This window comes from Acipenser ruthenus, chromosome 56 (assembly GCF_902713425.1).
Source record: "Acipenser ruthenus chromosome 56, fAciRut3.2 maternal haplotype, whole genome shotgun sequence".
Lineage (NCBI taxonomy): Eukaryota > Metazoa > Chordata > Actinopteri > Acipenseriformes > Acipenseridae > Acipenser > Acipenser ruthenus.
In genome coordinates this window covers 6,292,880-6,320,871 of record NC_081244.1, presented here as the reverse complement: position 1 = coordinate 6,320,871, position 27,992 = coordinate 6,292,880, and the positions used below count along the sequence as shown (strand labels likewise).

The window sequence follows — 27,992 nt, the reverse complement described above, 5'->3', positions numbered from 1 at the left end:
GACAGGTGTATTCCCAGACAGGTGATTTCCGAGACAGGTTTAGTTGAAGTATATTCATCTTGGTCTATTAGGACTTGGCGCACTCAAAAAACTCAAAAAAATCGTTTTTAATGGGTATTATTAAACCAACGATTATTACGTTTTTATTTCGGTGTGTGTAAAAACCAAAAAAAAAACAGTCGAACCAAGGACGTGTGTTTATATATTTATGTATGTATGTATTTATTTACAAGACGTTGTTTTAAATAGGCTTCAGAGGCCGCGACAAATACACGCTTTCTTTTCATTTCTCTCGCTCTTTATTTATATATATTTTTGAATTACGGTTTTTTGTTTTTTTTTTCAACTATGGAATCGTTTTCATCCACACTAAAAATCGGGAAGAAAAACTACTCCGGGCTGCTCAGTTGGCGGCTGTTCAAATGGACAGAACTGAACAAGAGGAACGAAGAGAAAACAGGTATATTGCACCCATTATTATTATTATTATTATTATTATTATTATTATTATTATTATTATTATTATTATTATTTATTATTATTATTATTTATTATCAGCTTCAATCGCGATATCTCTGATCATTATTGTAGCATTGCCATTGTGTAGTCAGTCTGTCTGTCTGTCTGTCTGTCTGTCTGTCTAATACACAGCCACTGTCTGTCTGTCTGTCTGTCTGTCTGTCTGTGCATTGCTATTGAAGATCATTTGGGAAGGGTATAGTTAGCACACTGTGGTCCCATTCTCTCCCTCAGTCTGTCTGTCTGTCTAATACACAGCCACTGTCTGTCTGTCTGTCTGTCTGTCTGTGCATTGCTATTGAAGATCATTTGGGAAGGGTATAGTTAGCACGCTGTGGTCCCATTCTCTCCCTCAGTCAGTCAGTCTGTCTGTCTAATACACAGCCACTGTCTGTCTGTCTGTCTGTCTGTCTGTCTGTGCATTGCTATTGAAGATCATTTGGGAAGGGTATAGTTAGCACGCTGTGGTCCCATTCTCTCCCTCAGTCAGTCAGTCAGTCTGTCTGTCTAATACACAGCCACTGTCTGTCTGTCTGTCTGTCTGTCTGTCTGTGCATTGCTATTGAAGATCATTTGGGAAGGGTATAGTTAGCACGCTGTGGTCCCATTCTCTCCCTCAGTCAGTCAGTCTGTCTGTCTAATACACAGCCACTGTCTGTCTGTCTGTCTGTCTGTCTGTCTGCATTGCTATTGAAGATCATTTCGGAAGGGTATAGTTAGCACGCTGTGGTCCCATTCTCTCCCTCAGTCAGTCAGTCTGTCTGTCTAATACACAGCCACTGTCTGTCTGTCTGTCTGTCTGTCTGTGCATTGCTATTGAAGATAATTTCGGAAGGGTATAGTTAGCACGCTGTGGTCCCATTCTCTCCCTCAGTCAGTCAGTCAGTCTGTCTGTCTAATACACAGCCACTGTCTGTCTGTCAGTCTGTCTGTCTAATACACAGCCACTGTCTGTCTGTCTGTCTGTCTGTCTGTCTGTCTGTCTGTGCATTGCTATTGAAGATCATTTCGGAAGGGTATAGTTAGCACGCTGTGGTCCCATTCTCTCCCTCAGTCAGTCTGTCTGTCTGTCTAATACACAGCCACTGTCTGTCTGTCTGTCTGTCTGTCTGCATTGCTATTGAAGATAATTTCGGAAGGGTATAGTTAGCACGCTGTGGTCCCATTCTCTCCCTCAGTCAGTCTGTCTGTCTGTCTAATACACAGCCACTGTCTGTCTGTCTGTCTGTCTGTCTGCATTGCTATTGAAGATAATTTCGGAAGGGTATAGTTAGCACGCTGTGGTCCCATTCTCTCCCTCAGTCAGTCAGTCAGTCTGTCTGTCTAATACACAGCCACTGTCTGTCTGTCTGTCTGTCTGTCTGCATTGCTATTGAAGATCATTTGGGAAGGGTATAGTTAGCACGCTGTGGTCCCATTCTCTCCCTCAGTCAGTCTGTCTGTCTGTCTAATACACAGCCACTGTCTGTCTGTCTGTCTGTCTGTCTGTGCATTGCTATTGAAGATCATTTGGGAAGGGTATAGTTAGCACGCTGTGGTCCCATTCTCTCCCTCAGTCAGTCTGTCTGTCTGTCTGTCTAATACACAGCCACTGTCTGTCTGTCTGTGCATTGCTATTGAAGATCATTTGGGAAGGGTATAGTTAGCACGCTGTGGTCCCATTCTCTCCCTCAGTCAGTCAGTCTGTCTGTCTGTCTAATACACAGCCACTGTCTGTCTGTCTGTCTGTCTGTCTGCATTGCTATTGAAGATCATTTGGGAAGGGTATAGTTAGCACGCTGTGGTCCCATTCTCTCCCTCAGTCAGTCTGTCTGTCTAATACACAGCCTCTGTTTGATTGCCTGGCTGTCTGCGCACACGGAAGACGGTTTGATAATGGAAACGCGCATTGTGTATTCCGACTGCTTTTCACTCTCTAGCGCGCCGGGCCAAGCGTCAGCGTCCGGGGAATTCCGACACCCGTCAAATTGCTTTCGTCACAATCATGCTGTGACGTCACCGAACGCGGCCAGGTGACCCCCGAATATAAGCAATGAGGGGAGAAAAATAAAATTTGCAATTAGAAAAATATTTATTATGTGTCCACAAACACTATTTTAATATTCAACTCATTAAAGGTTTAAAACTAATTATATTTTTGAGTCATCGCATTGCCGTTGTGGTGCCTCTGTCTGTCTGTCTGTCTGTCTGGCTGCATGGTCATTGAAGATCATTTGGGAAGGGCATAGTTAGCATACTGTGGTCCCATTCTAAATTGTAAAGCACCTCTCCATTGTAAAGCACAGAGAGGTCTGGTAAAGCATAGGGAAGCATTGTAAAGCACAGAGAGGTCTGGTAAAGCATAGGGAAGCATTGTAAAGCACAGAGAGGTGTGGTAAAGCATAGGGAAGCATTGTAAAGCACAGAGAGGTCTGGTAAAGCATAGGGAAGCATTGTAAAGCACAGAGAGGTCTGGTAAAGCACAGGGAAGCATTGTAAAGCACAGAGAGGTCTGGTAAAGCATAGGGAAGCATTGTAAAGCACAGAGAGGTCTGGTAAAACATAGGGAAGCATTGTAAAGCACAGAGGTGTGGTAAAGCACAGAGAGGTCTGGTAAAGCATAGGGAAGCATTGTAAAGCACAGAGAGGTGTGGTAAAGCATAGGGAAGCATTGTAAAGCACAGAGAGGTGTGGTAAAGCATAGGGAAGCATTGTAAAGCACAGAGAGGTCTGGTAAAGCATAGGGAAGCATTGTAAAGCACAGAGAGGTCTGGTAAAGCATAGGGAAGCATTGGGAGTCTCATTCCCATCCCTTTCTCTCTCTCTCTCTGTGTTGTTCTCCCTCTCATTAACACTCTCTCTCTCTCTCTCTCTCTGCAGCGTGTGTGGAGAGGGTGCCGGTGGAGGAGATTGTGGGGGTGCAGGCAGGAAGGCTGGAGCTGCTGCCTGAGAAAAGGGTTGAGGAATCAGAGACAGAGTTCACCGGTGAGTGAGACCGGGAGTACCACTGAACCACTGTGTGTGTGTGTGTGTGTGCAGGGATGGATGGAAATCAGACTCCCGCTGCACAGCGGTGTGATCCAGTCCTGGTTTCACTAGGAGTTTAATAATCAGACACACCTGAGCTTGTTAGCTAGACACACTGGGGGCTGGTCAAGCTGGTAGTAAAACCTGGACTGGATCACACTGCTGTGCAATAGGAGTCTTATTCCCATCCCTGGTGTGTGTGAGTGCGACTCAATGCGTGTGAGGTGTGTTAGTGCCATGTTCTAAGCGTGTTGCTCGTGTGTTTCCCCGCAGTGTTGTATGTGAGGCGTGTGCGCGGTGCTCAGCGCTGGTCTCTCGGACGCACCGTATTCACCGCGCCGGACCCCGAGCTGAGAGACCGCTGGGTGCAGAACCTGAGACACAGCACTGAGAAATACAGTAAGAATAAGACAATACACTGTGCAATACAAGACTCTGCACTGAGACACAGCACTGAGAAATACACTGAGTAAGACAATACACTGTGCAATACAAGACTCTGCATTGAGACTCTGCACTGAGACACAGCACTGAGAAATACACTGAGTAAGACAATACACTGTGCAATACAAGACTCTGCACTGAGACTCTGCACTGAGACACAGCACTGAGAAATACACTGAGTAAGACAATACACTGTGCAATACAAGACACAGCACTGAGACACAGCACTGAGAAATACAGTAAGAATAAGACAATACACTGTGCAATACAAGACTCTGCACTGAGACACAGCACTGAGAAATACAGTAAGAATAAGACAATACACTGTGCAATACAAGACTCTGCACTGAGACACAGCACTGAGACACAGCACTGAGAAATACACTGAGTAAGACAATACACTGTGCAATACAAGACACAGCACTGAGACACAGCACTGAGAAATACAGTAAGAATAAGACAATACACTGTGCAATACAAGACACAGCACTGAGACACAGCACTGAGAAATACAGTAAGAATAAGACAATACACTGTGCAATACAAGACACAGCACTGAGAAATACAGTAAGAATAAGACAATCACACACTGTGCAATACAAGGCACTGCTACACAATACACTGCACCATAATCCAGCACAGTATAATACATTGCAATACAGATACACTGCAATACGCTGCATTGCAATATAATACACTACAGTACAATACGCTAGCATCAGCTACAACCCAGTCCAGTCCAATACACTGCACTGCTTTCTGCTGCAGCCGACCCCACTCTCCCCTCTCTCTCCTGCAGGCGAGGATCGTCCGAAGAATCTGCTGGTTTTCATCAACCCGTTCGGGGGTCGCCAGCAAGGTCGCGAGGTCTACCGGACCCAGATTGCACCCCTGTTTGAGCTGGCGGGGGTCAGAGCCCACGTACTGGGTGAGAGACCGTGGCCGCACCCTTCCCTGCACTGCCACCCCACATTATTATTATTATTATTATTAATAATAATAATAATAATAATAATAATAATAATAATAATAATAATAATTAATTAGTCATTTAGCAGACGCTTTTGTCCAAAGCGACTTACAGAGACTAGGGGGATGAACTATGCATCATCATCAACTGCTGCTGCTGCTGCAGAGTCACTTCCAATAGGACCTTGTTTGTTTTACATCTCATCCGAAGGACGGAGCACAAGGAGGTTCAGGGACTTGTTCAGGGTCACCCACACACACACACACACACACACACACACACACACACACACACACACACACACACACTAACTACTGAATCCACCAAGCCATTTTTTACTTTTTCAATATTACTGTACTTTCCTTCCCTAGAAACTGAACGAGCCAATCATGCGAGAGATTACATTCTGAAGAAGGACCTTACTGGGTTTGATGGGTAGGTACCAAGTTAAACAGGCTTGACTCAGTCTCTTCTAGTTTCAATAACACTAATGAAGGCACTAGAGCCCAAACGCTGGTCTGCTTGACTCGGTCTCTTCTAGTTTCAATCACACTGATGAAGGCACTGGAGCCCAAACGCTGGTCTGCTTGACTCGGTCTCTTCTAACTTCAATCACACTGATGAAGGCACTGGAGCCCAAACGCTGGTCTGCTTGACTCGGTCTCTTCTAGTTTCAATCACACTGATGAAGGCACTGGAGCCCAAACGCTGGTCTGCTTGACTCGGTCTCTTCTAGTTTCAATCACACTGATGAAGGCACTGGAGCCCAAACGCTGGTCTGCTTGACTCGGTCTCTTCTAGTTTCAATCACACTGATGAAGGCACTGGAGCCCAAACGCTGGTCTGCTTGACTCGGTCTCTTCTAGCTTCAATCACACTGATGAAGGCACTGGAGCCCAAACGCTGGTCTGCTTGATGTTTGACTGGTTTATGTTTTCTGCTCTAGGCTGGTGTGTGTGGGCGGGGACGGAATGTTCAGCGAGCTGATGCACGGCCTGATTGGTCGAACGCAGTGGGAGGCAGGAATTTCGGAACATGACCCCGAAGCGACCCTGGAGAGCTCCTCACTCAGAATCGGAATCATTCCAGCAGGTCGGGGTTCGAGCACACTTGCGATAATGTCTTCATATTCGCTATACAGCTGCGTTCTATGATTAATATTAATACTTTTTTTTTTTGGTGTCCAGGCTCGACGGACTGTGTGTGTTTTGCCACTGTGGGAGTGAATGATCCCATCACCTCCGCACTGCACATTATTATTGGTAAGCACATCAACATCAGGGTCTAGCGCTGTAAATTATAAAGATATTTCAGAGGGCTGGATCGCATCAATATCAGGGTCTAGTGCTATATATTATAAAGACATTTCAGAGGGCTGGATCGCATCAATATCAGGGTCTAGTGCTGTATATTATAAAGACATTTCAGAGGGCTGGATCGCATCAATATCAGGGTCTAGTGCTGTATATTATAAAGACATTTCAGAGGGCTGGATCGCATCAATATCAGGGTCTAGTGCTATATATTATAAATACATTTCAGAGGGCTGGATCGCATCAATATCAGGGTCTAGTGCTGTATATTATAAAGACATTTCAGAGGGCTGGATCGCATCAATATCAGGGTCTAGTGCTGTATATTATAAAGACATTTCAGAGGGCTGGATCGCATCAATATCAGGGTCTAGTGCTGTATATTATAAAGACATTTCAGAGGGCTGGATCGCATCAATATCAGGGTCTAGCGCTGTAAATTATAAAGATATTTCAGAGGGCTGGATCGCATCAATATCAGGGTCTAGTGCTGTATATTATAAAGACATTTCAGAGGGCTGGATCGCATCAATATCAGGGTCTAGTGCTGTACATTATAAAGACATTTCAGAGGGCTGGGTCGCATCAATATCAGGGTCTAGTGCTGTATATTATAAAGACATTTCAGAGGGCTGGATCGCATCAATATCAGGATCTAGTGCTGTATATTATAAAGACATTTCAGAGGGCTGGATCACATCAATATCAGGGTCTAGCGCTGTATATTATAAAGACATTTCAGAGGGCTGGATCGCATCAATATCAGGGTCTAGTGCTGTATATTATAAAGACATTTCAGAGGGCTGGATCGCATCAATATCAGGGTCTAGTGCTGTATATTATAAAGACATTTCAGAGGGCTGGATCGCATCAATATCAGGATCTAGTGCTGTATATTATAATGACATTTCAGAGGGCTGGATCGCATCAATATCAAATTCTATTAACTTTATTTCTCTTTGTCTGTTTGTTTGTTTGGTTGCTAGGAGACAGCCAGCCCCTGGACGTGTGTTCCGTGCATCACAAGAAGAGGCTGCTGAAATACTCTGTCTCATTGGTGGGCTACGGTTTCTATGGAGACGTGCTGGCAGACAGCGACAGACACAGATGGATGGGACCAATCAGATACGACTACTCAGGTGAGACAGAGAGAGAGAGAGGGGTTACAGGTAGGGTTAGGTAGGATTAAGTAGTGCCTGTGTGTATATTCATCTTGGCTGTGTGTGTGTGTGTGTCTCAGTGTATAGTAAACCCCGTGCGTGCTCCTGTGTCTCTCTGCAGGTTTAAAGATGTTTCTGAGCAATCGCAGTTATAAAGGCACCGTGCGCTTCCAGCTGGCTGAGTCACAGAGTTCGAACCCGCGCGACAACACACGCTGCAGAACCGGGTAAGAGAACTGGGCACCCGCCTGATTCAAGTCTGTTTGACTGTTTGAATAGAGCTGGTCTGCTTGACTCGGTCTCTTCTAGTCTCAATAACACTGATGAAGGCACTAGAGCCCAAACGCTGGTCTGCTTGACTCGGTCTCTTCTAGTTTCAATCACACTGAGGAAGGCACTGGAGCCCAAACGCTGGTCTGCTTGACTCGGTCTCTTCTAGTTTCAATCACACTGAGGAAGGCACTGGAGCCCAAACGCTGGTCTGCTTGACTCGGTCTCTTCTAGTTTCAATCACACTGATGAAGGCACTGGAGCCCAAACGCTGGTCTGCTTGACTCGGTCTCTTCTAGTTTCAATCACACTGAGGAAGGCACTGGAGCCCAAACGCTGGTCTGCTTGACTCGGTCTCTTCTAGTTTCAATAACACTGATGAAGGCACTGGAGCCCAAACGCTGGTCTGCTTGACTCGGTCTCTTCTAGTTTCAATCACACTGATGAAGGCACTGGAGCCCAAACGCTGGTCTGCTTGACTCGGTCTCTTCTAGTTTCAATAACACTGATGAAGGCACTGGAGCCCAAACGCTGGTCTGCTTGACTCGGTCTCTTCTAGTTTCAATCACACTGATGAAGGCACTGGAGCCCAAACGCTGGTCTGCTTGACTCGGTCTCTTCTAGTTTCAATAACACTGATGAAGGCACTGGAGCCCAAACGCTGGTCTGCTTGACTCTGTCTCTTCTAGTTTCAATCACACTGATGAAGGCACTAGAGCCCAAACGCTGGTCTGCTTGACTCGGTCTCTTCTGGTTTCAATCACACTGATGGAAACTCTCTCTTTTTCCCCTCTCTTTCTCTCTCAGGTGTATGGTTTGCTCCGAGTCGACGGAGAGACTCTGCAGTCTGGTGGATTCTGCCTTTGATTCTCTTTCCAGAGCCAGCCTGAGCGAGTCCCAGGGTAAGAGATACTGTAACTAAATATATACATACATACACACACACAGTGTATATACACACTGACACACACACACACACAATGACATTCTCCTCTCTCCTCTCTCTCTCCAGTCTCGTCCTGTTCAGTCTCGCTCCCTGGGGAGTGGAGGTCAGTTTCCGGCTCCTTCAAGGCGGTCAACCTGACCTGCATGTCCAGCGCTTGTCCCAAGAGTCCCGGCGGACTGTCACCAAGTGCCCACCTCGCAGACGGAACTGCCGACCTCATCCTGGTTCGGGACTGCGGGAGAGCAGAGTTCCTTAAGCACCTGAGCAGACACACCAACAACAAGGACCAGGTGAGAGGAGAGAGGGGAGAGGAGACTGGGTGCAGCAGCAGCAGGGCTAGTGTGAGTTTGTAACCCTGCTCAAACTCCTGGCTCCTGATCATTTCAATATTATTAATAATATTACTAGACTTCACTGAAGGGAGCTCTGAACCCCAGGACTGGGTGCAGCAGCAGCAGCAGCAGGGCTAGTGTGAGTTTGTAACCCTGCTCAAACTCCTGACCCCTGATCATTTCAATATTAATAATAATAATAATAATAATAATAATAATAATAGACGACTCCCTCTCCTCTCTCAGTTTGACCTGCCCTTTGTCGATGTGTATCGCGTGACTGCTCTGCACTTCTCCCCTGAAAATGAAGAAGAGGATGAGAATGAAGGGATGGAGACAGAGGAAGGAACGGAGGGCAGCAAGCGCAAGACGAGCAGCTTCCTGTCTGGGCTCTGCAGCACGCCCCCTAGCCGCTCAAAGTGGAACTGCGACGGGGAGCTTGTAACTCACACTGCGATCCACGCACGGTGAGTGTGACCTACAGCTACACACACACGCGGGGTGGAAGTAAGACTCCTATTACACATATATAAGAGGCTGTCTGTCTGTCTTCAACCAAGTCTGCTTAGATAATGGGTTCAAGTAATGGCCGGGTGAGTCTGTTCTGTGTCAGGACTGGATGAATGAATGATTCATGTTTCTCTCTCTCTAGGGTCCACTGCCAGCTGATCAGGCTCTTCGCTCGGGGAATTGAATCATCGCATGGAAAGAGGAGAGGATCTCGTCTGATGTACTATAAATGACCGGGTTACTCCGTGCAAACACACAGACAAACCCTGAAGAAAACTCCTGAACGAGAGGGAGAGGGAGAGGGAGAGGGAGAGGGAGAGGAGTCCGTTCAGCCCCTCGGAGCTCATCCGGTTCTGAGCATCTGATTGATCTCAGAACCTTTTCAAGTCGGGTCTTAAAGGATACAAATGAGAGGGAGAGTGTCTATTTGTAATAATATAATAATCTCTCTATATAGCGCCTTTCATAGTGGACCCCCCCATCACAAAGCGCTTTACAGAGGCAGGCTGTGAACTGTGCATTATATGCAGAGTCACTTCCAATAGGACGTTGATTTAACATCTCATCCGTGGGACGGAGCACAAGGAGGTGAAGTGACTCGCTCAGGGTCACGCACAGGGAGTCAGTCAGTGGCAGAGGTGGGATTTGAACCAGTGACCTTCTGGTGATAAGCCCTGGACTTTAACCACTGGACCACAGAGCCTCTGAGCAGCTATGAAAGACCCATTCAAATACCACCGAGTTCACAGGCAGAGCTAGCAGCGTGATGGGTACGTAACAGCATGTGCAGAATGGCAAATTAACAGGCAGTCATGTAAATAATTCACTGTGAATTCACATGGCTACATGATATATTGTAACAGAGGTAAGTCTGAGAGAGAATGTATTCATCCCAGCTTTAAAACATTATCACTGTTATCGTTTATTACTTCTAAAGTAAATGCAAGCACGATATATTTGCAGATGTTGTTACCAAAAAAAAATTACTGAGGTTTAAGTAGATTTGTATTATTATTATTATTATTATTATTATTATTATTCTTTTAGAAAGTGAATCTTCTTTTTATTTAGTTTGCCAGAGTTCTAGGAAATCAAATGAACAAAAGGCAAATTGTTTTAATTAAATGTATCCGTTTAGAAATTAAGAATGCGTTGATTTATAAACGAGGAGTCAGCTGGCTGGCTGTGTCTCTGGTAGGATAGAGAATCACTAACCGTTACTAACTTTTACATTTTTTTTTTTTTTTTTTTTAGTTTTTGTTTAAAAACTGTTTTCATAGTTTTAAGCACTTAAGGAGTTTTCTTTCTTGAAATTTAAAATGATTTTTTTAATGTTCAGAACAATGTAAATTATTGAATGTAGTAAACTAACACAGACACCACGAAGAAGGGATTATATTGTAGCGTCAAACTGAACAGGATTGTGGGGCTCTGTCTGTCTGTCTGTCTGTCTGTCTGCAGCTTTAATGAAACTAAACTCTCTTCAGAATGTAGTAAACTAACACAGACACCAAGAAGAAGGGATTATATTGTAGCGTCAAACTGAACAGGATTGTGGGGCTCTGTCTGTCTGTCTGTCTGTCTGCAGCTTTAATGAAACTAAACTCTCTTCAGAATGTAGTAAACTAACACAGACACCACGAAGAAGGGATTATATTGTAGCGTCAAACTGAACAGGATTGTGGGGCTCTGTCTGTCTGTCTGTCTGTCTGTCTGTCTGTCTGTCTGTCTGTCTGCAGCTTCAATGAAACTAAACTCTCTTCAGAATGTAGTAAACTAACACAGACACCAAGAAGAAGGGATTATATTGTAGCGTCAAACTGAACAGGATTGTGGGGCTCTGTGTCTGTGTGTCTGTCTTCCTGTCTGTCTGCAGCTTTAGTGAAACTAAACTCTTTTCAGAATGTAGTAAACTAACACAGACCCCAAGAAGAAGGGATTATATTGTAGCGTCAAACTGAACAGGATTGTGGGGCTCTGTCTGTCCCACATTTTTATAATTTTAATAATATTCTCCTTTTCAGGAAAGCTGCTTTTGAAATGTAATTTCATTTGGGATACAAACCCTCTTGTTTTAAATTCTTTGTTAGAAGAAAAAAAAATAATTCATGTATTACAGAGTCTAACTAATGGAAAACATGGTCAGATTGAAAATGACTGTGCAAATATACCATGGTAAACTTTAACAAACATTTTTGTACAACTGTGGCCAAAAGTTTTGCATCCTCTCCCCCTATATAATGAACTCATTTTGCTTCTTAAAGTCAATTCAAACCTGCTGAATAATGTTATTATTATTATTATTATTATTATTATTATTATTAGTTTATTTAGCAGACGCCTTTATCCAAGGCGACTTACAGAGGCTAGGGTGTGTGAACTATGCATCAGCTGCAGAGTCACTTACAACTACGCCTCACCCGAAAGACGGAGCACAAGGAGGTGAAGTGACTTGCTCAGGGTCACACAGTGAGTCAGTGGCTGAGGTGGGATTTGAACCGGGGACCTCCTGGTTACAAGCCCTTTTCTTTAACCACTGGACCACACAGCTGCCTTATTACAGACATTCTACAGACGAACAAACAAGATAATGAATGAATGAATGGTCTTTTTATGCAGCTAAACATTTGACCCCAGCCCTGAAGTTGTATTGCTGAAGTGTTATTGTTGTTATTGTTATTATTCTGTTTTATTTTCAGACTCCCTTGTATAGGGATGGGGCACATTTTAAGGATTTCTTTACTGACAGATCTCTTGTCATGTTAAATAAAAGGCCATGTTTTAAATGTTCTGTAATCTGTGTTTTTTCTCTCTCTCGTTCAGCGTCTCTCAGTATCTCTGTGTGTCTCAGTCTGTCTCAGTATTTCAGTACGTCCTGACCCTGCTCATTATTTTAGTGTTTTTGTAGACTAAATTTCTCTCAGAGTCGTTGACCCACATGCAAGAAAGCTATTTTAAATGTGTTCTGTGTCTGTTTCTAAGAATTAAACCAGTTGAGCTGGTTTGTGACACACCCCTCCCCCTCCCCCAAACAATGACAAACCCAGGCACTAAATCAGCATTTCACAGAACATACTTCACCCTTTACCCTCCAGGGTGTGACTACCAACAAGAACAAACATACATAATTATAGATATAGATATGTGTGTATGTGTGTGTGTGTGTGTGTGTGTATATATTATTATTATTATTTATTTCTTAGCAGACGCCCTTATCCAGGGCGACTTACAATTGTTACAAGATATCACATTATTTTTACATACAATTACCCATTTATACAGTTGGGTTTTTTACTGGAGCAATCTAGGTAAAGTACCTTGCTCAAGGGTACAGCAGCAGTGTCCCCCCCACCTGGGATTGAACCCACGACCCTCCGGTCAAGAGTCCAGAGCCCTAACCACTACTCCACACTGCTGCCATTATATGTATAACGTCAGCCCCCTGGATGAGTGGGAAGCTGGCCTCCAGATCTGACCTCCAGAAGTTAATGGCTCGGTTGCAAAGGTGAGGGAAGGACAGCTTTTCTGGGATCGCCATCAACACGTCAGTGCATGCATTTACTTAATACCTGCTATTTAATACTTCTTAAAAAGCCAATTAAGGGTGCGAGTTTCAGGGCACCAGAACTGTACACCTAATCTCGTATGAACACTTGAAGTTAAAACCTAGACTGGACCTGTGGATTGAAATTCATTAAACAAAACAGAACAAAAAACGTATACAACTTTGTATTTAAAATTTTTTTTATTATAATGCAAAAGCTATTTATTGTTATTATTATTTGAGACAATTTTTTGCTTTTTCAGTACAGTACTTTCAAAACCGTACTCTGCAAAAGAAGCCCAGTAACTACTGGACTACAGAATCAATCAGGGGGTACCCCTATAGGAAGAACGACAGGATCGTTCGGGGGGGGGGGTACCCCTGTATAATATCGTACGACAACCTAAACTAGATCAACACACACAAAAAAAACCCCAAAATGATATCTTTACCCACTAAAACACCAATGCAGTATCATATATAACAATATAATACAACTGGAAATTTAAGACCACGTTGAAATTACTAATATAGATTTTTTTTTTTTAAACATTTATTTTAAGCAAATCATTCTCTTGGACCACAAACCAAAAACAAGAGCAAGAGAGAGAGAGAGAGAGCGAGAGAGGCTGTGTGTCGATGATGTGAAAATACAGTCCACTCAGATTCATGAAGCGATCTCATTATACAAGCACTCAAACCCATAAGGAATGCAATCCTGACCCACAGAATAAGTAAACAAGTCGCTTTTCAAACACACACACACTGAGAGACAGACACACACAGCGAGACACACACAGAGACACACACACACACAGAGACACACACACACAGACACACACACACAGACACACACACACACACACACACACACACACATTTGTTTATAAAGTCTGAGCATTGACTCCCCTATAGTGTAGATTTCCTATTCTGAACTCTATATAAATATATACACACTCACTCACTCACACACACTCTCTCAAGTGTTTAAGTGCTTTTTCAGACTGGTAGAAAATCATGACTCTGCAGTGCTGTCACTGATCTGAAGGATGTGTGTGTGTGTGTGTGTGTGTGTGTGTGTGTGTGTCTCTGCGTGTTGTGTTGTGTAGTTCTAGCTGTGTGGTTCTGGTTCCGGCTCACAGCTTGTGTGGGTTGACCCACTTGTAGGTCCCTTCGTAACGAAAGCCGACTTTGTTCAACAACTCATCGGCTTCAACTGGACCTCGACTGAGAGAGAGGAGAGAGGAGAGAGGAGAGAGGAGGGAGAGAGAATTAGCAACTTCAAAATGAATATTTCTTTTAAAAGCAGTATCTGCTTGACTCAGTCTCTTCTAGTTTCAATAGCACTGATGAGGCACTAGCTTACAAGAACCCAGGACACAAAGAGTTAAAACCAAGAGTGACTTTTCTTTCCTGCTTCTTAAAACCTTACCCCCCCCCCCCATCCCCCCCCATCCAACGACATACCGAGACACACACACACAGAGACACACACACACAGAGACACACACACACACGTACTGAGAGACACACACATGTTTGTTTATAAAGTCTAAGTTCTGCGCATTGACTCCCCTATAGTGTAGATTCCTATTTTGAACTCTATATAAATATTTACACACTCACTCACACAGTCTCAAGTGGTTAAGGTCTTTTTCAGACCAGTAGTAAATCTCTCCCTCCCTCTGTGAACACTATGTACTCATATCCCTGCTTGACTGCAAGCTGAAAACAATTCCAATTGCTTATCTTTCTAATCTTTCTTGATTTTTTTGTTTTTTTAAACCCTGCAGCACGATTGGCTGGTCCGAGGGACAGGGTGACTTGACGTAGGGGAAGGATTGTTCAAACTTTGAAAAGAAAGAGGCCGCAAGCGTGACACGAATTATTTAAAAAAAAAAAAAAAAAAAAAAAAACAACCTCAAGTTGAACTCATCTCACCTGACCTGCTCCGAGAAATTCTTAGAAAAAGGCAGGAGTAAAACTGATGCATTGATATCACTTTCCTATTAGAGACTGAGTCAAGCAGACCAGCGTTTGGGCTCCAGTGCCTTCATCAGTGTGATTGAAACTAGAAGAGACCGAGTCAAGCAGACCAGCGTTTGGGCTCCGGTGCCTTCATCAGTGTGATTGAAACTAGAAGAGACCGAGTCAAGCAGACCAGCGTTTGGGCTCCAGTGCCTTCATCAGTGTGATTGAAACTAGAAGAGACCGAGTCAAGCAGACCAGCGTTTGGGCTCTAGTGCCTTCATCAGTGTGATTGAAACTAGAAGAGACCGAGTCAAGCAGACCAGCGTTTGGGCTCCAGTGCCTTCATCAGTGTGATTGAAACTAGAAGAGACCAAGTCAAGCAGACCAGCGTTTGGGCTCCAGTGCCTTCATCAGTGTGATTGAAACTAGAAGAGACCGAGTCAAGCAGACCAGCGTTTGGGCTCCAGTGCCTTCATCAGTGTGATTGAAACTAGAAGAGACCGAGTCAAGCAGACCAGCGTTTGGGCTCCAGTGCCTTCCTCAGTGTGATTGAAACTAGAAGAGACCGAGTCAAGCAGACCAGCGTTTGGGCTCCAGTGCCTTCATCAGTGTTATTGAAACTAGAAGAGACCGAGTCAAGCAGACAAAGACAAACGTTTCCACTGGAAGTCTTTCTCAATGTCTCCGACAGAAATACTAAAAAGAAACTTGATAAATCCAAAAAGACATTTTGTCCTGAAAAGACTTCTCGTTGAACCGTTTGTCACTGAATTACCTGGCTGTGTTTCACTGCCTCCCTGATCATCGTGTAGTGGAGCTCTCTTACCTTCCGTAGGTGTAAGGAACAGGTACGATGTTCTCTGACTCGATCCTGTGGAGGAGGGGGGTGAAGATTCTCCAAGCCTCCCGCAGCTCATCACTTAAGAGACAGACAGACAAGAAAATTAAAACTAGGAGGCTCGGTGGATCCAGTGGTTAAAGAAAGGGGCTCGATACCAGGAGGCTCAAATCCCGGCTCAGTCACTGACTCCCTGTGTGTGTGTGTGTGTGTGACCCTGAGCAAGTCACTGAACCTCCTTGTGCTCCGTCCTTCGGATGAGACGTCAAACAAACGAGCTCCTATTGGAAGTGACTCTGCAGCAGCAGCAGCAGTTGATGACGCATAGTTCACCCCCTAATCTCTAAGTCACTTTGGATAAAGGCATCTACCAAATGACTAAATTAATGTTTAAAGGGCAAAATCTTCTTTTTTCAAAAATATTCAGTTAAGTACCAGACTTGTACAATTTACTGTGAAAGACTAAGCCTGGTTTGACCCAGTTTGATAGTAAAAGCAACAGGGATGGAAATAAGGCTCCCATTGCACAGCAGTTTGATCCAATGCTGGTTTTTACTATGAGTTTACTAATAAGGCACACTGGGGCTGATCAAGCTGGTAGAAAAAACCTGCAATGGGTGAAGCCTGCCCTCTGGTGGACACTCAGTGAAACTTCATTACATTTTGTAACTGACACTTCTCAGGAAAGGTGTAGAGACAGACAGACAGACAGACAGACAGGCTCACCTGCGTACGAAGTGCATCTGGCTGCCACAGAACACATCGAGAATGAGACGTTCGTAGGCATCGGGGAGCTTCACATCCTGAGAGGAGGGAGGAGAGAGGAGGAGGGAGAGAGGAGAGAGAGGGGAAAGCGAGGAAGAGGGGAGAGAGAGAGAGAGAGAGAGAGAGAGAGAGGGAGAGGGAGAGGGAGAGGGATGGTCAGACTTTCACTTTAAAAAAATAAATTAATGTAACTCAAGGTTACTGAGGCAGCATCATTACTGCAGAGCCCAGGACAGTGGTAGAACATTATTACAGCGTGTCTCAGTGTGTGCGTGTCTCAGTGTATCTCAATGTCTCAGTGGTTCGATGCGTGTATCTCTCAGTGTCTCTGTGTGTGAGAGAGAGAGAGCGAGAGAGAGAGAGAGAGAGAGAGAGAGAGAGTAATACTGAGATACAGAGAGAGAAATACTGAGATAGACAGACACTGAAAGATACACACACTGAGATACAGAGACACACTGTGAGACACACAGAGCTACACACACACATATACATTGAGATACACGCTGAGACACAGACAGAGAGAGAGAGAGAGAGAGAGAGAGAGAGAGAGAGAGAGAGAGAGAGAGAGAGAGAGAGAGAGAGAGAGAGGGAGGGAGAGTGTGTCAGTGTATCTCTGTGTCTCTCCTCCCCTCTCCTCTCTCTCTCACCTTGTATCTGCTCCCGTAGGTCAGGTCCAGCTCGCTCTCCTCCTCCTCCCTCTCTCCTTTCCTTTCCTCTCCTCTCCTCTCCTCTCCTCTCCTCTCCTCTCCTCTCTCTCTCACCTTGTATCTACTCCCGTAGGTCAAGTCCAGCTCGCTCTCCTCACTCTCCCCTCCTCTCCTCTCCCCTCCTCTCACCTTGTATCTGCTCCCGTAGGTCAGGTCCAGCTCGCTCTCCTCACTCTCCTCTCCCCTCCTCTCCCCTTGTATCTACTCCCGTAGGTCAGGTCCAGCTCGCTCTCCTCACTCTCCTCTCCTCTCCCCTCCTCTCCTCACTCTCCTCCTCTCCCCTCCTCTCACCTTGTATCTGCTCCCTTAGGTCAGGTCCAGCTCGCTCTCCTCCTCTCCTCTCCCCTCCTCTCCCCTCCTCTCCCCTCCTCTCCCCTTGTATCTACTCCCGTAGGTCAGGTCCAGCTCGCTCTCCTCCTCTCCTCTCCTCTCCTCTCCTCTCCCCTCCTCTCCCCTCCTCTCCCCTTGTATCTACTCCCGTAGGTCAGGTCCAGCTCGCTCTCCTCCTCTCCTCTCCTCTCCTCTCCTCTCCTCTCCTCTCCTCTCACCTTGTATCTGCTCCCGTAGGTCAGGTCCAGCTCGCTCTCCTCTGGGTTGAAGAACATGCCCGGTTTCTTGGTCATCATCTTTGCGTACACGGCCTCGTTGGGCTGCACTCGGATCACGAGCTCGTTCCTCTTGCAGTGCCGAGCGAAGATATCACCGGGAACGTCGCAGAACTGCAGCCGCACCTCTGCCTTGCGCTCGTTCAGAGCCTTCCCACAGCGCAGCACAAAGGGGACCCCTGAACCACGGCACAAAATATATAATATAATACACTACAATAAAATACAATACAGTATAATACAGTACAATTCAGGGTTCAGAGACACAGAAATTCAGGGAGGTCACAAACACACACACACTCCTCCTCCCTCCTCCTCACCGTCCCAGCGCTCGTTCTCCACGTACAGCACCACCGTGGCGAATGTGGGGGTCCGGGACCCTTTGGGGACGGTCTGGTCATCGAGGTAACCCTTCCGAGCCTCCCCCTCCCCCTCAGGGTCCCCCGTGTACTGTCCCAAAACCACATCGTCCAAGGAGGCCTCCCGCACACACTTCAGCACTTTTACCTGCGGGGGGAGGCAGAGACACACAGAGAGAGAGAGAGAGAGAGAGAGAGAGAGAGAGAGAGAGAGAGAGAGAGAGAGAGAGAGGGCAATTAAAGTGCTGTGTGTAGCTCAGTGTATATCTCAGCGTGTATCTCAGTGTGTCTCAGCGTGTTTCTCAGCGTGTCTCAGCGTGTCTCAGTACATTACCTTCTCATCTCTGACATCATCAGAGTTGGTCGAAGCAGGCTTCTCCATGGCAACGAGACACAACATCTGAAGCAGGTGATTCTGCATCACATCCCTGAAAAAGAGAGGAGAGAGGGAGAGAGAGGAGAGAGCGCTTACTTCTAAACAGTAAAACTACAGCAGCCCAGCATATAAAGTTCTAATCTAGTGTCTTACACTGGCATTGCCTGCTGTGTGATGGGCAATGCCTGCTGTGTGCTGGGCATTGCCTGCTGTGTGCTGGGCACTGCCTGCTGTGTGCTGGGCACTGCCTGCTGTCTCTCTCTCTCTCCTCACCTGATTATCCCAAATTCGTCGAAGTACCCTCCCCTCCCCTCGGTCCCGAACGGCTCTTTGAAGGTCAGAACCACGCAGGAGATACTGTCCCGGTTCCAGATTGGGCCGAAGATCCGATTCCCAAACCTGTGCGAGCAAAAAGGAGGTCAAAATATCTCCCCATCTCTTTGCCCAGGTAATGATCAATGCGGTAGATCTGCCCCTCCCTCCCTCCCTCCTCTCCTCTCCTCTCCTCTCCGCCCCTCCTCCCCCTCTCACCTCAGCACCATGAGGTTCTGCACCATCTCCTTGCCCAGGTAATGATCAATGCGGTAGATCTGCTCCTCTTTGAACAGGGAGGACAGGTGGTTGGAAAGCTGGTCCGAACTCTGCAGGTCCTTCCCGAAGGGCTTCTCCACAATCACACGATTCCAGCCCCTGGGAAGAGACAGGGAATATTCATTAGAACGACCGGGAGTGAATCAGACACAGCCCACAACAATGTGAATGAATCCGTGATGTGTAGGGTGTGTCTTAATATTACAGAGAGATGTCCTATCACTCAGTTTGGGTTAGGGTTAGTGTCAGTGTTGTGGTCAGTCTGTATCTCACTTGGTGCTCAGGGTTAGGGTTGTGGTCAGTCTGTATCTCACTTGGTGCTCAGGGTAAGGGTTGTGGTCAGTCTGTATCTCACTTGGTGCTCAGGGTTAGGGTTGTGGTCAGTCTGTATCTCACTTGGTGCTCAGGGTAAGGGTTGTGGTCAGTCTGTATCTCACTTGGTGCTCAGGGTTAGGGTTGTGGTCAGTCTGTATCTCACTTGGTGCTCAGTGTCAGTGTTGTGGTCAGTCTGTATCTCACTTGGTGCTCAAGCACTCCAGGCTGATGTTGCGGGTCACGTCCTCGTACACGCTCGGGGGCAGTGCCAGGTAGAAGAGGCGGTTGGCCGCTTCTCCGTTGGGAATCTCCCCCACGTGCCGGTTCAGGCTCCGGAACGCCGCGGGGTCGTTGTAGCCGCCGGAGAGGTAGGAGTGACGAGAGAAGAACTGAGAGAGCTTGGAGGAGTCCTCCTCTGATACCTGGGAGAGAAGGGGGGGGGGGGGGGGGGGCGGAGAGAGAGAGAGAGAGAGAGAGAGAGAGAGAGAGAGAGAGAGAGAGAGAGAGAGAGAGAGAGAGAGAGAGAGAGAGAGAGAGAGATGTTTTATTACACTTTGCTGTGCTTTTACTATGGAAAACTTTTATAAGGGTTAGTTTGCCATGGTTGTTTTTTTTTTTTAAATGCTTTACCACACCTCTCTGTGCTTTACAATGCTTCCCTATGCTTTACCAGACCTCTCTGTGCTTTACAATGCTTCCCTATGCTTTACCAGACCTCTCTGTGCTTTACAATGCTTCCCTATGCTTTACCAGACCTCTCTGTGCTTTACAATGCTTCCCTATGCTTTACCAGACCTCTCTGTGCTTTACAATGCTTCCCTATGCTTTACCAGACCTCTCTGTGCTTTACAATGCTTCCCTATGCTTTACCAGACCTCTCTGTGCTTTACAATGCTTCCCTATGCTTTACCAGACCTCTCTGTGCTTTACAATGCTTCCCTATGCTTTACCAGACCTCTCTGTGCTTTACAATGCTTCCCTATGCTTTACCAGACCTCTCTGTGCTTTACAATGCTTCCCTGTGCTTTACCACACCTCTCTGTGCTTTACAATGCTTCCCTATGCTTTACCAGACCTCTCTGTGCTTTACAATGCTTCCCTATGCTTTACCAGACCTCTCTGTGCTTTACAATGCTTCCCTATGCTTTACCACACCTCTCTGTGCTTTACAATGCTTCCCTATGCTTTACCATCCCTCCCTCCCTCCCTCTCACCTTCATGTAGGGCTGGCACTGTTTCTGAATGTCCTCCACGGTCAGTTTGGAGCGAGCGAAGCCAACAAAGTGAGTGTCCTCCGGGAGAAGCCCGTCCCGGTACAGCCACCTGAGAGAGAGAGAGAGAGAGAGAGAGAGAGAGAGAGAGAGAGAGAGAGAGAGAGAGAGAGAGAGAGAGAGAGAGAGAGAGAGAGAGAGAGAGAGAGACATTACAACACAATACAGAGGAGATACTACAATACAATGAGAGAGAGACAGAGAGAGAGAGGAGAGAGAAATACTGAGATACAGAGACACTCTGAGCTACAGACACACACAGATACACACCGAGATACACGCACTGACACTGAGACACACACTTTTACTAAGGTTTTTAACATTAGTATAATATGGTGCTGCAATAATTAATTATACTTTTGTTTCGCAGCTAATTCGTAATGTAATAATACCGGGATACAGAAAAACATTTTGCCAGAATATTCGAGCAGGGGCCACTTGTCTTAAGGCCGGTTCATATCAGTTACACAACGTCTGGAACTCACCACAGCGTGGGGTAGATCTTCTTCTTCGCCAGATCACCCTGCAAGAAAAATTAAACGACATTTAAAAAAACAAAAACGCAAGTTCAATTTCGTACAGAGAATCGATTTCACAGCGATGGGAATCAGACTCCTCCAGAATACCTGCTTTAATATATACCCCAACACCTTACTGTCTGTCTGTCTGTCTGTCTGCTCACCGTTGATCCCAATATAATGACCACACTGTTCCCCAGTGATGAAGCCATGACTGTGTTTGTATAAGGAGTGTGTGTGTGATTCTAATGATATAATGTTGTCTTCCAGTAGTCTGTGTGTGTAGATCAGCGTCTCCGTCACTCGTTGAGACACCTGTCTCTGTCTCTCAGATCTCCTTAGAGCAGAAACCAGGCTAATGCCAGCCGATTAAGACAGAGAGAGAGGAGCAGAGATCTCTGTTTAATACCCCAGTATAATACTGTAGCCTGCAGTCTCCTCATTGGAAGCCTTTCAATACTAGCTGTGGTGTACTGTTTTATGTTAGAATCATTATTTAACAGATGCCTTTATAATGTTTATATATATATATATTACTTGTAATACCTGTTCTGACGCACAGTGTTTGTATCTGCACAGAAAACTGGTTTAATTGCTGATTAAATGCTTTGGCAGCTCAGCACAGCACAGCCAGTGTGGAATGATCCAAATCTCTGACCACCTGATCATATCACACTCGCACACAGCCTCACCCTCTGTTCTCAATTCAAATTCAAATGGTCTCTAAATCAGCATGACAGGTCACAAATGCATTGGCAAAGTTAGTGCAGTGAATGCACACACACACACACTATATATATCACACACACACACACACACACACACACACTCGCAGACAACCGTACTGGCGCCCTATGCTCGACAGAAGATAATTCAAGAAATCATGTTAAATACAAGCATTTAGTGAACATCAGCTACTAATTATTATTATTATTATTATTATTATTTATTTCTTAGCAGACGCCCTTATCCAGGGCGACTTACAATCGTAAGCAAATACATTTCAAGTGTTACAATACAAGTAATACAATAAGAGCAAGAAATACAATAACTTTTGTTCAAGCAAATTAATATGACAAAGACCAAAATGCACAGTTTCTGGTACGTTAACAAATACTCTTTATACATACACATATATAATATATAATATATATATATATATATATATATTGTAAGATAGCGGGTTGTGCGAGACAGCAGGGAGGGGGTTAAAACCTCCCTGTGAGAGAAACCTGTGTGGAATGCACCTTTTTGTTTGATTGTGTTGCTTTATTGTTTCATTTAATTTTCTAATTGATTTGTTAATTGTATTGTTTAGTTTAATTGTTTTATTATTAATTATCATCCGCACCTGGGCGTTATGGGGGAATTAGATCCAGGTGCGGGGTTTAAAAGGAGAGCAGGCAGTCAGCTCGGGGGCTGCTGAGTAGAAGGAGGCAGATGAGGTGCTCTGTCTCCGAGTAGCCAGAGTTTAAAAAGTAAGTGCGGTGTCAAACCGGTGTTTTTGTAAGGACGGGAAAACAGCTTAGCTGTCCCGTGTGAGACAGTCTGTTCCTGAAAGTTGAGTTAGTGCTCCAAGAGGAGTTAGGTGTTTATTTTGATTTTGTATTTGTTTGATTCTGTGTTTATTAAAAATTAGCGCAAACGCGCTTTAAAAATCCACTTCTGTTGTGCTGGGTCGTGTTTTTAAAGGGGCAACGAACCTGAGTGAGTGCCGCTCGTTTACAGTATATATATATACATATATATATATATATATATACACAGCTATGGCCAAAAGTTTTGCATCACCTAGAATTGTAGGACTGACTTCCATTACATGAGAGTCAATGTTAAAACTTCATGCTGATCTGAACTCGGCTCTCGCCAAGATAAGCACCGACTAAGACGTAGCTTTACAGTAAACTAATTATTATTATTATTATTATTATTTATTTCTTAGCAGACGCCCTTATCCAGGGCGACTTACAAGCGTAAGCAAATACATTTCAAGTGTTACAATACAAGTAATACAATACATCCATTTGCGTTTCCTTCTGTATGATGATGTAGACATCCTTCTGTCTGGTGTTAATGGCAATATATATATATATATATATTATTGCCACATATGATCAGAGAATTGAAGGGAAGTATGTGAGACCCAGAATTATGCGCAGTTTGTACCCAATGTAGCTCTCACAGGTACCAGAGGGGGGAAAGGAACTACGTTTGCCAAACCCTTAATCAGCCAGGTGCTGTGCTACACCTGAGATCAATTAAGGGTGTTTTAAAAGCAGGAGAGAAAGAGATAGAGAGAACAAAGGACAAAGGCGCATACGGGAAGCGTGCAAATTTGATAACATTAAAACGGCTTAGCTGTCCGACGGACCGATAAGGCGAAACAGCTTTAGCTAGAGAGCTCTGTGTGGGTTTTGCAAAACGCGTGGTTTTGTTTGAAACAGCGCCGTGCCTTCTGCGGAAGGACGCTGCACCAAGAACAAAAACACAGGCAAGCCGCCTGTTTGAGCCAAATTCCCAGCGGCTGATAACTGGTTTCGTACTGGAAAACAGCGGACAACGACCCTGAAAGAGCTCCGTCATCCGTCTCGATCTCCTGCCTGTCACTCAGCAGCGAATGCTGTGTTGCTACAACTGTTTACGTAAGGTGTGTGTAGGGTTTTCATTTTTTTTTTTTTATATATTTTGACCACTTTAACATTTTTTTGATTGCATTCCCTGCCTCAAGATTCACATGTACCTGCATGGACCTCTCAGAACTACATTTCCCATCATCCTCCTGCTCACTGGTAAATCCATCTCAGTTACACATGCGAGCAGGAGGATGATGGGAAATGTAGTTCTGAGAGGTCCATGCAGGTACACGTGAAGCCATCTTGAGGCAGGGAATGCAATTACATTTTTAAAAAGTGGTCAAAATGTAAAAAAAAAAAATATTAAAACAATACAGACACCTTGAACATGAAACACATTTAAATAAAAAGGTCCTTGCATACCCTGTCTCTTTCTGAACAAGGGATTTAGGGGAGCTCCCTAATAAAAGCTGAATCTCAAAACAGTAATTGTGTGACTATATTAATTGTTACAATTGTGTATAATGGTATTTAAAACAGGATTCATTTATCCGACTTATTACATATCCCCCCCACCTTACCCTGGTCCCACTGCAGTCGGATATGCAATGGATTACTGTACATGAAAATGTTGAAAAAAGTTGAAATCACACCTTCAGTAAGCATGCTTGTCCACGTGTGAAAACTTAAGTGGAGTAACTCTCTCCCCCCATCCCTCTCTCTCCCCCCTATACTCACCTGATCTATCCGTCCCACACTGTCACGTTGAAACTCACACTCAGCTCATCTTAACAAACATCAGATCAATATTGCAACACAAGCAGAAGCATTTCAGCAACTTCACCAAATCAAGAGATGCAGTTTCAAAATGCAAACCAACACGCACACACACAGGGACACGCGCACACACACACACACACACACAGAGACACGCGCACACGAGCACAGAGAGAGAGACACACACACACTGCACACACACACACAGAGACAAGCGCACACGAGCACAGAGAGAGAGACACACACACACACACAGAGACACGAGCACAGTTTACCAGGAAATAGATGGGTTCAATTACAAAGAGGGAGATCAACCTGATTAGATTTGTCTTGCGCAAGAACGAGATCATAACCCTTTATAACGGAGCTGTTGATTACAACACAGAGGCTGAGAGGGAATTCAGCTTTTACTCTCTCAGTTACACGGAGCTGGAAGAGAGGCAGAGAGTCACGCAGACGCCAGGTCTATTTGCTGTGTGATTTCACAATATCAAAACGATGTCTTTCTTCCAACTGTCCTGCGATGACGCAACAGAAAATCAGCAGTTTGGGTCGGAGATTACAAAACCGAATTAAAAAATATATATATATAATAATAATAATAATAATGTGTAATAAAGCACAGAGAGGTCTGGTAAAGCATAGGGAAGCATTGTAAAGCACAGAGAGGTCTGGTAAAGCATAGGGAAGCATTGTAAAGCACAGAGAGGTCTGGTAAAGCATAGGGAAGCATTGTAAAGCACAGAGAGGTCTGGTAAAGCATAGGGAAGCATTGTAAAGCACAGAGAGGTCTGGTAAAGCATAGGGAAGCATTGTAAAGCACAGAGAGGTCTGGTAAAGCATAGGGAAGCATTGTAAAGCACAGAGAGGTCTGGTAAAGCACAGGGAAGCATTGTAAAGCACAGAGAGGTCTGGTAAAGCATAGGGAAGCATTGTAAAGCACAGAGAGGTCTGGTAAAGCACAGGGAAGCATTGTAAAGCACAGAGAGGTCTGGTAAAGCATAGGGAAATCATGGTAAAGCACAATCACTGTGCAAAATGTAGTGTTTTAAACATTATAAAAAAGACAGCCGCATTGTAATGCACCTGAGAAGAATGCAAGAGTGTGTTTTTATATTGTGCAAAGTCACAACCACTCAGCAATACTGCTTGTGCAAGGCTGGAGAGAGAGAGAGAGAGAGAGAGAGAGAGAGAGAGAGAGAGAGAGAGAGAGAGAGAGAGAGAGAGAGAGAGAGAGAGAGAGAGAAGCAAACACTTGAGGTCACATGGTGAATCAGCAATTTCCTGTTGCCAGGTAACCGCGTGTGTGTGTGGGTGTGTTGAGTAAGTGTGCCGCTCAGAGCAGCTCAGTGAATGAACCCACTTAACGGTGGCACGCTGAGTTCCGCTCCCTCTGAGCAGCTCGGAGCTCAGTGTGTGTGTGTGTGTGTGTGTGTGTGTGTCAGCGTGCCTCAGTGTGTGTGTGTGTGTGTGTCAGCGTGTCTCAGTGTGTGTGTGTGTGTGTGTCAGTGTCAGTGTGCCTCAGTGTGTGTGTGTGTGTGTCAGCGTGCCTCAGTGTGTGTGTGTGTGTCAGCGTGCCTCAGTGTGTGTGTGTGTGTGTGTGTGTCAGCGTGCCTCAGTGTGTGTGTGTGTGTGTGTCAGTGTCAGTGTGCCTCAGTGTGTGTGTGTGTGTGTGTGTGTCAGCGTGCCTCAGTGTGTGTGTGTGTGTGTCAGCGTGCCTCAGTGTGTGTGTGTGTGTGTGTGTGTGTGTCAGCGTGCCTCAGTGTGTGTGTGTCAGCGTGTCTCAGTGTGTGTGTGTGTGTCAGCGTGCCTCAGTGTGTGTGTGTCAGCGTGCCTCAGTGTGTGTGTGTGTGTGTGTGTGTGTGTGTGTGTGTGTGTGTCAGCGTGCCTCAGTGTGTGTGTGTGTGTGTGTCAGCGTGCCTCAGTGTGTGTGTGTGTGTGTGTGTCAGCGTGTCTCAGTGTGTGTGTGTGTGTGTGTCAGCGTGTCTCAGTGTGTGTGTGTGTGTGTGTGTGTGTGTGTGTGTGTGTGTCAGCGTGTCTCAGTGTGTGTGTGTGTGTGTGTGTGTCAGCGTGTCTCAGTGTGTGTGTGTGTGTGTCAGTGTCAGTGTGGGTGCTGCACGGCAGCTCTATCAATAGGCTGTTGTCAGTACTCTCATTGTAGTGCACGTGCCGCTCAGTTCTATTCTCTGAATTGCACAAAGTCACGGCTGCTCAGCAGTATTTTTCAGCCCTGAATTAGAAATCAAGTAAAAAGCCATCGTTCTATTTTACTGCTATGTCCGTTAACAATGCACAGCTTTATTAACATTGTTACTGTGCCTCTCCCTTTAAAAGAACTGACCAGCTTTAAATCCACTGGCTGCTGTGTTTGTTGCAACACAGATCTGACTCATTGCACTAATCTACAGCAGCAGAGATTTTGCATATATTCTCTTCCCTGAAAAGACCCAGCCTGTGGTTTGTTCAGCCGATAAACGTTTTGAGTCGGCATTAACCCCTTAGTCCCCCGTCTAGGGGCTCCTACCCTTGGTAAAAGCACAGCAATGTGTAACAAAGCCTGTTTAATTATACAGACAGTGCCGTGCTGTATACACTGTGCAGTACAGTCTGTATCTGTTATTACACAGGCAGCTCCCATCTAACTCTCTGTACTCACCGATGCCCCCATGATGAGGAAGATGTGTGTGTCGGACTGTCTGAACTCCTCCTCATCGTACAGCTCCTTCCTCAGCTGACCAAAGACCTCCGAGCGACTGAGCGGGGGGTTCACACTCATCCTCCCTGTGGGGGGGGGGGGAGTGCAGAGGCAGGGGGGTTAGCAAGAGTCTACTCCGGCCCGTGTAAAAGTTTTCCCCCCCTAGTACAAGTATAACACAGTGTAATTATGTAACACAGTAAGGTAAAGCATAGGGAAGCATTGTAAAGCACAGAGAGGTCTGGTAAAGCATAGGGAAGCATTGTAAAGCACAGAGAGGTCTGGTAAAGCATAGGGAAGCATTGTAAAGCACAGAGAGGTCTGGTAAAGCATAGGGAAGCATTGTAAAGCACAGAGAGGTCTGGTAAAGCATAGGGAAGCATTGTAAAGCACAGAGAGGTGTGGTAAAGCATAGGGAAGCATTGTAAAGCACAGAGAGGTGTGGTAAAGCATAGGGAAGCATTGTAAAGCACAGAGAGGTCTGGTAAAGCATAGGGAAGCATTGTAAAGCACAGAGAGGTCTGGTAAAGCATAGGGAAGCATTGTAAAGCACAGAGAGGTGTGGTAAAGCATAGGGAAGCATTGTAAAGCACAGAGAGGTGTGGTAAAGCATA

The 27,992-nt window shown here is 45.4% G+C and overlaps 2 protein-coding genes across 6 annotated transcripts in view; one reads left to right on the top strand and one right to left on the bottom strand.

Moving 5' to 3' along the window:
• The first annotated feature begins 11 nt into the window (after positions 1–11).
• Positions 12–12,256, top strand: LOC117968921 (ceramide kinase-like). Its single transcript, XM_059017459.1, has 13 exons — positions 12–460; positions 3,379–3,483; positions 3,799–3,924; positions 4,769–4,897; positions 5,311–5,374; positions 5,886–6,031; positions 6,127–6,201; positions 7,239–7,391; positions 7,534–7,639; positions 8,490–8,584; positions 8,695–8,918; positions 9,207–9,427; positions 9,613–12,256. The coding sequence occupies exons 1-13, from the start codon at positions 349–351 to the stop codon at positions 9,701–9,703; spliced, it is 1,647 nt and encodes a 548-aa protein (XP_058873442.1). The 5' UTR covers positions 12–348; the 3' UTR covers positions 9,704–12,256.
• Positions 12,257–13,196: 940 nt separating this feature from the next.
• Positions 13,197–27,992, bottom strand: part of LOC117962653 (glucose-6-phosphate 1-dehydrogenase-like) — a 16,856-nt gene continuing 2,060 nt past the window's right edge. For 4 of the 5 annotated variants that reach the window (XM_059017454.1, XM_059017456.1, XM_059017455.1 and 1 more), the window contains 12 exons: positions 27,340–27,464; positions 21,301–21,338; positions 20,759–20,867; positions 19,749–19,966; positions 19,170–19,328; positions 18,912–19,037; positions 18,597–18,690; positions 18,224–18,410; positions 17,847–18,082; positions 16,550–16,626; positions 15,812–15,904; positions 13,197–14,241 (listed from right to left, as the gene is read on the bottom strand). In XM_059017454.1, coding sequence (XP_058873437.1) covers positions 14,151–14,241; positions 15,812–15,904; positions 16,550–16,626; positions 17,847–18,082; positions 18,224–18,410; positions 18,597–18,690; positions 18,912–19,037; positions 19,170–19,328; positions 19,749–19,966; positions 20,759–20,867; positions 21,301–21,338; positions 27,340–27,464 — 1,553 coding nt within the window. In that variant the 3' untranslated portion in view covers positions 13,197–14,150. Of the gene's footprint in view, positions 14,242–15,811; positions 15,905–16,549; positions 16,627–17,846; positions 18,083–18,223; positions 18,411–18,596; positions 18,691–18,911; positions 19,038–19,169; positions 19,329–19,748; positions 19,967–20,758; positions 20,868–21,300; positions 21,339–21,497; positions 21,582–27,339; positions 27,465–27,992 lie in introns of those variants that run through there. The other variant, XM_059017458.1, reaches the window with a different exon arrangement.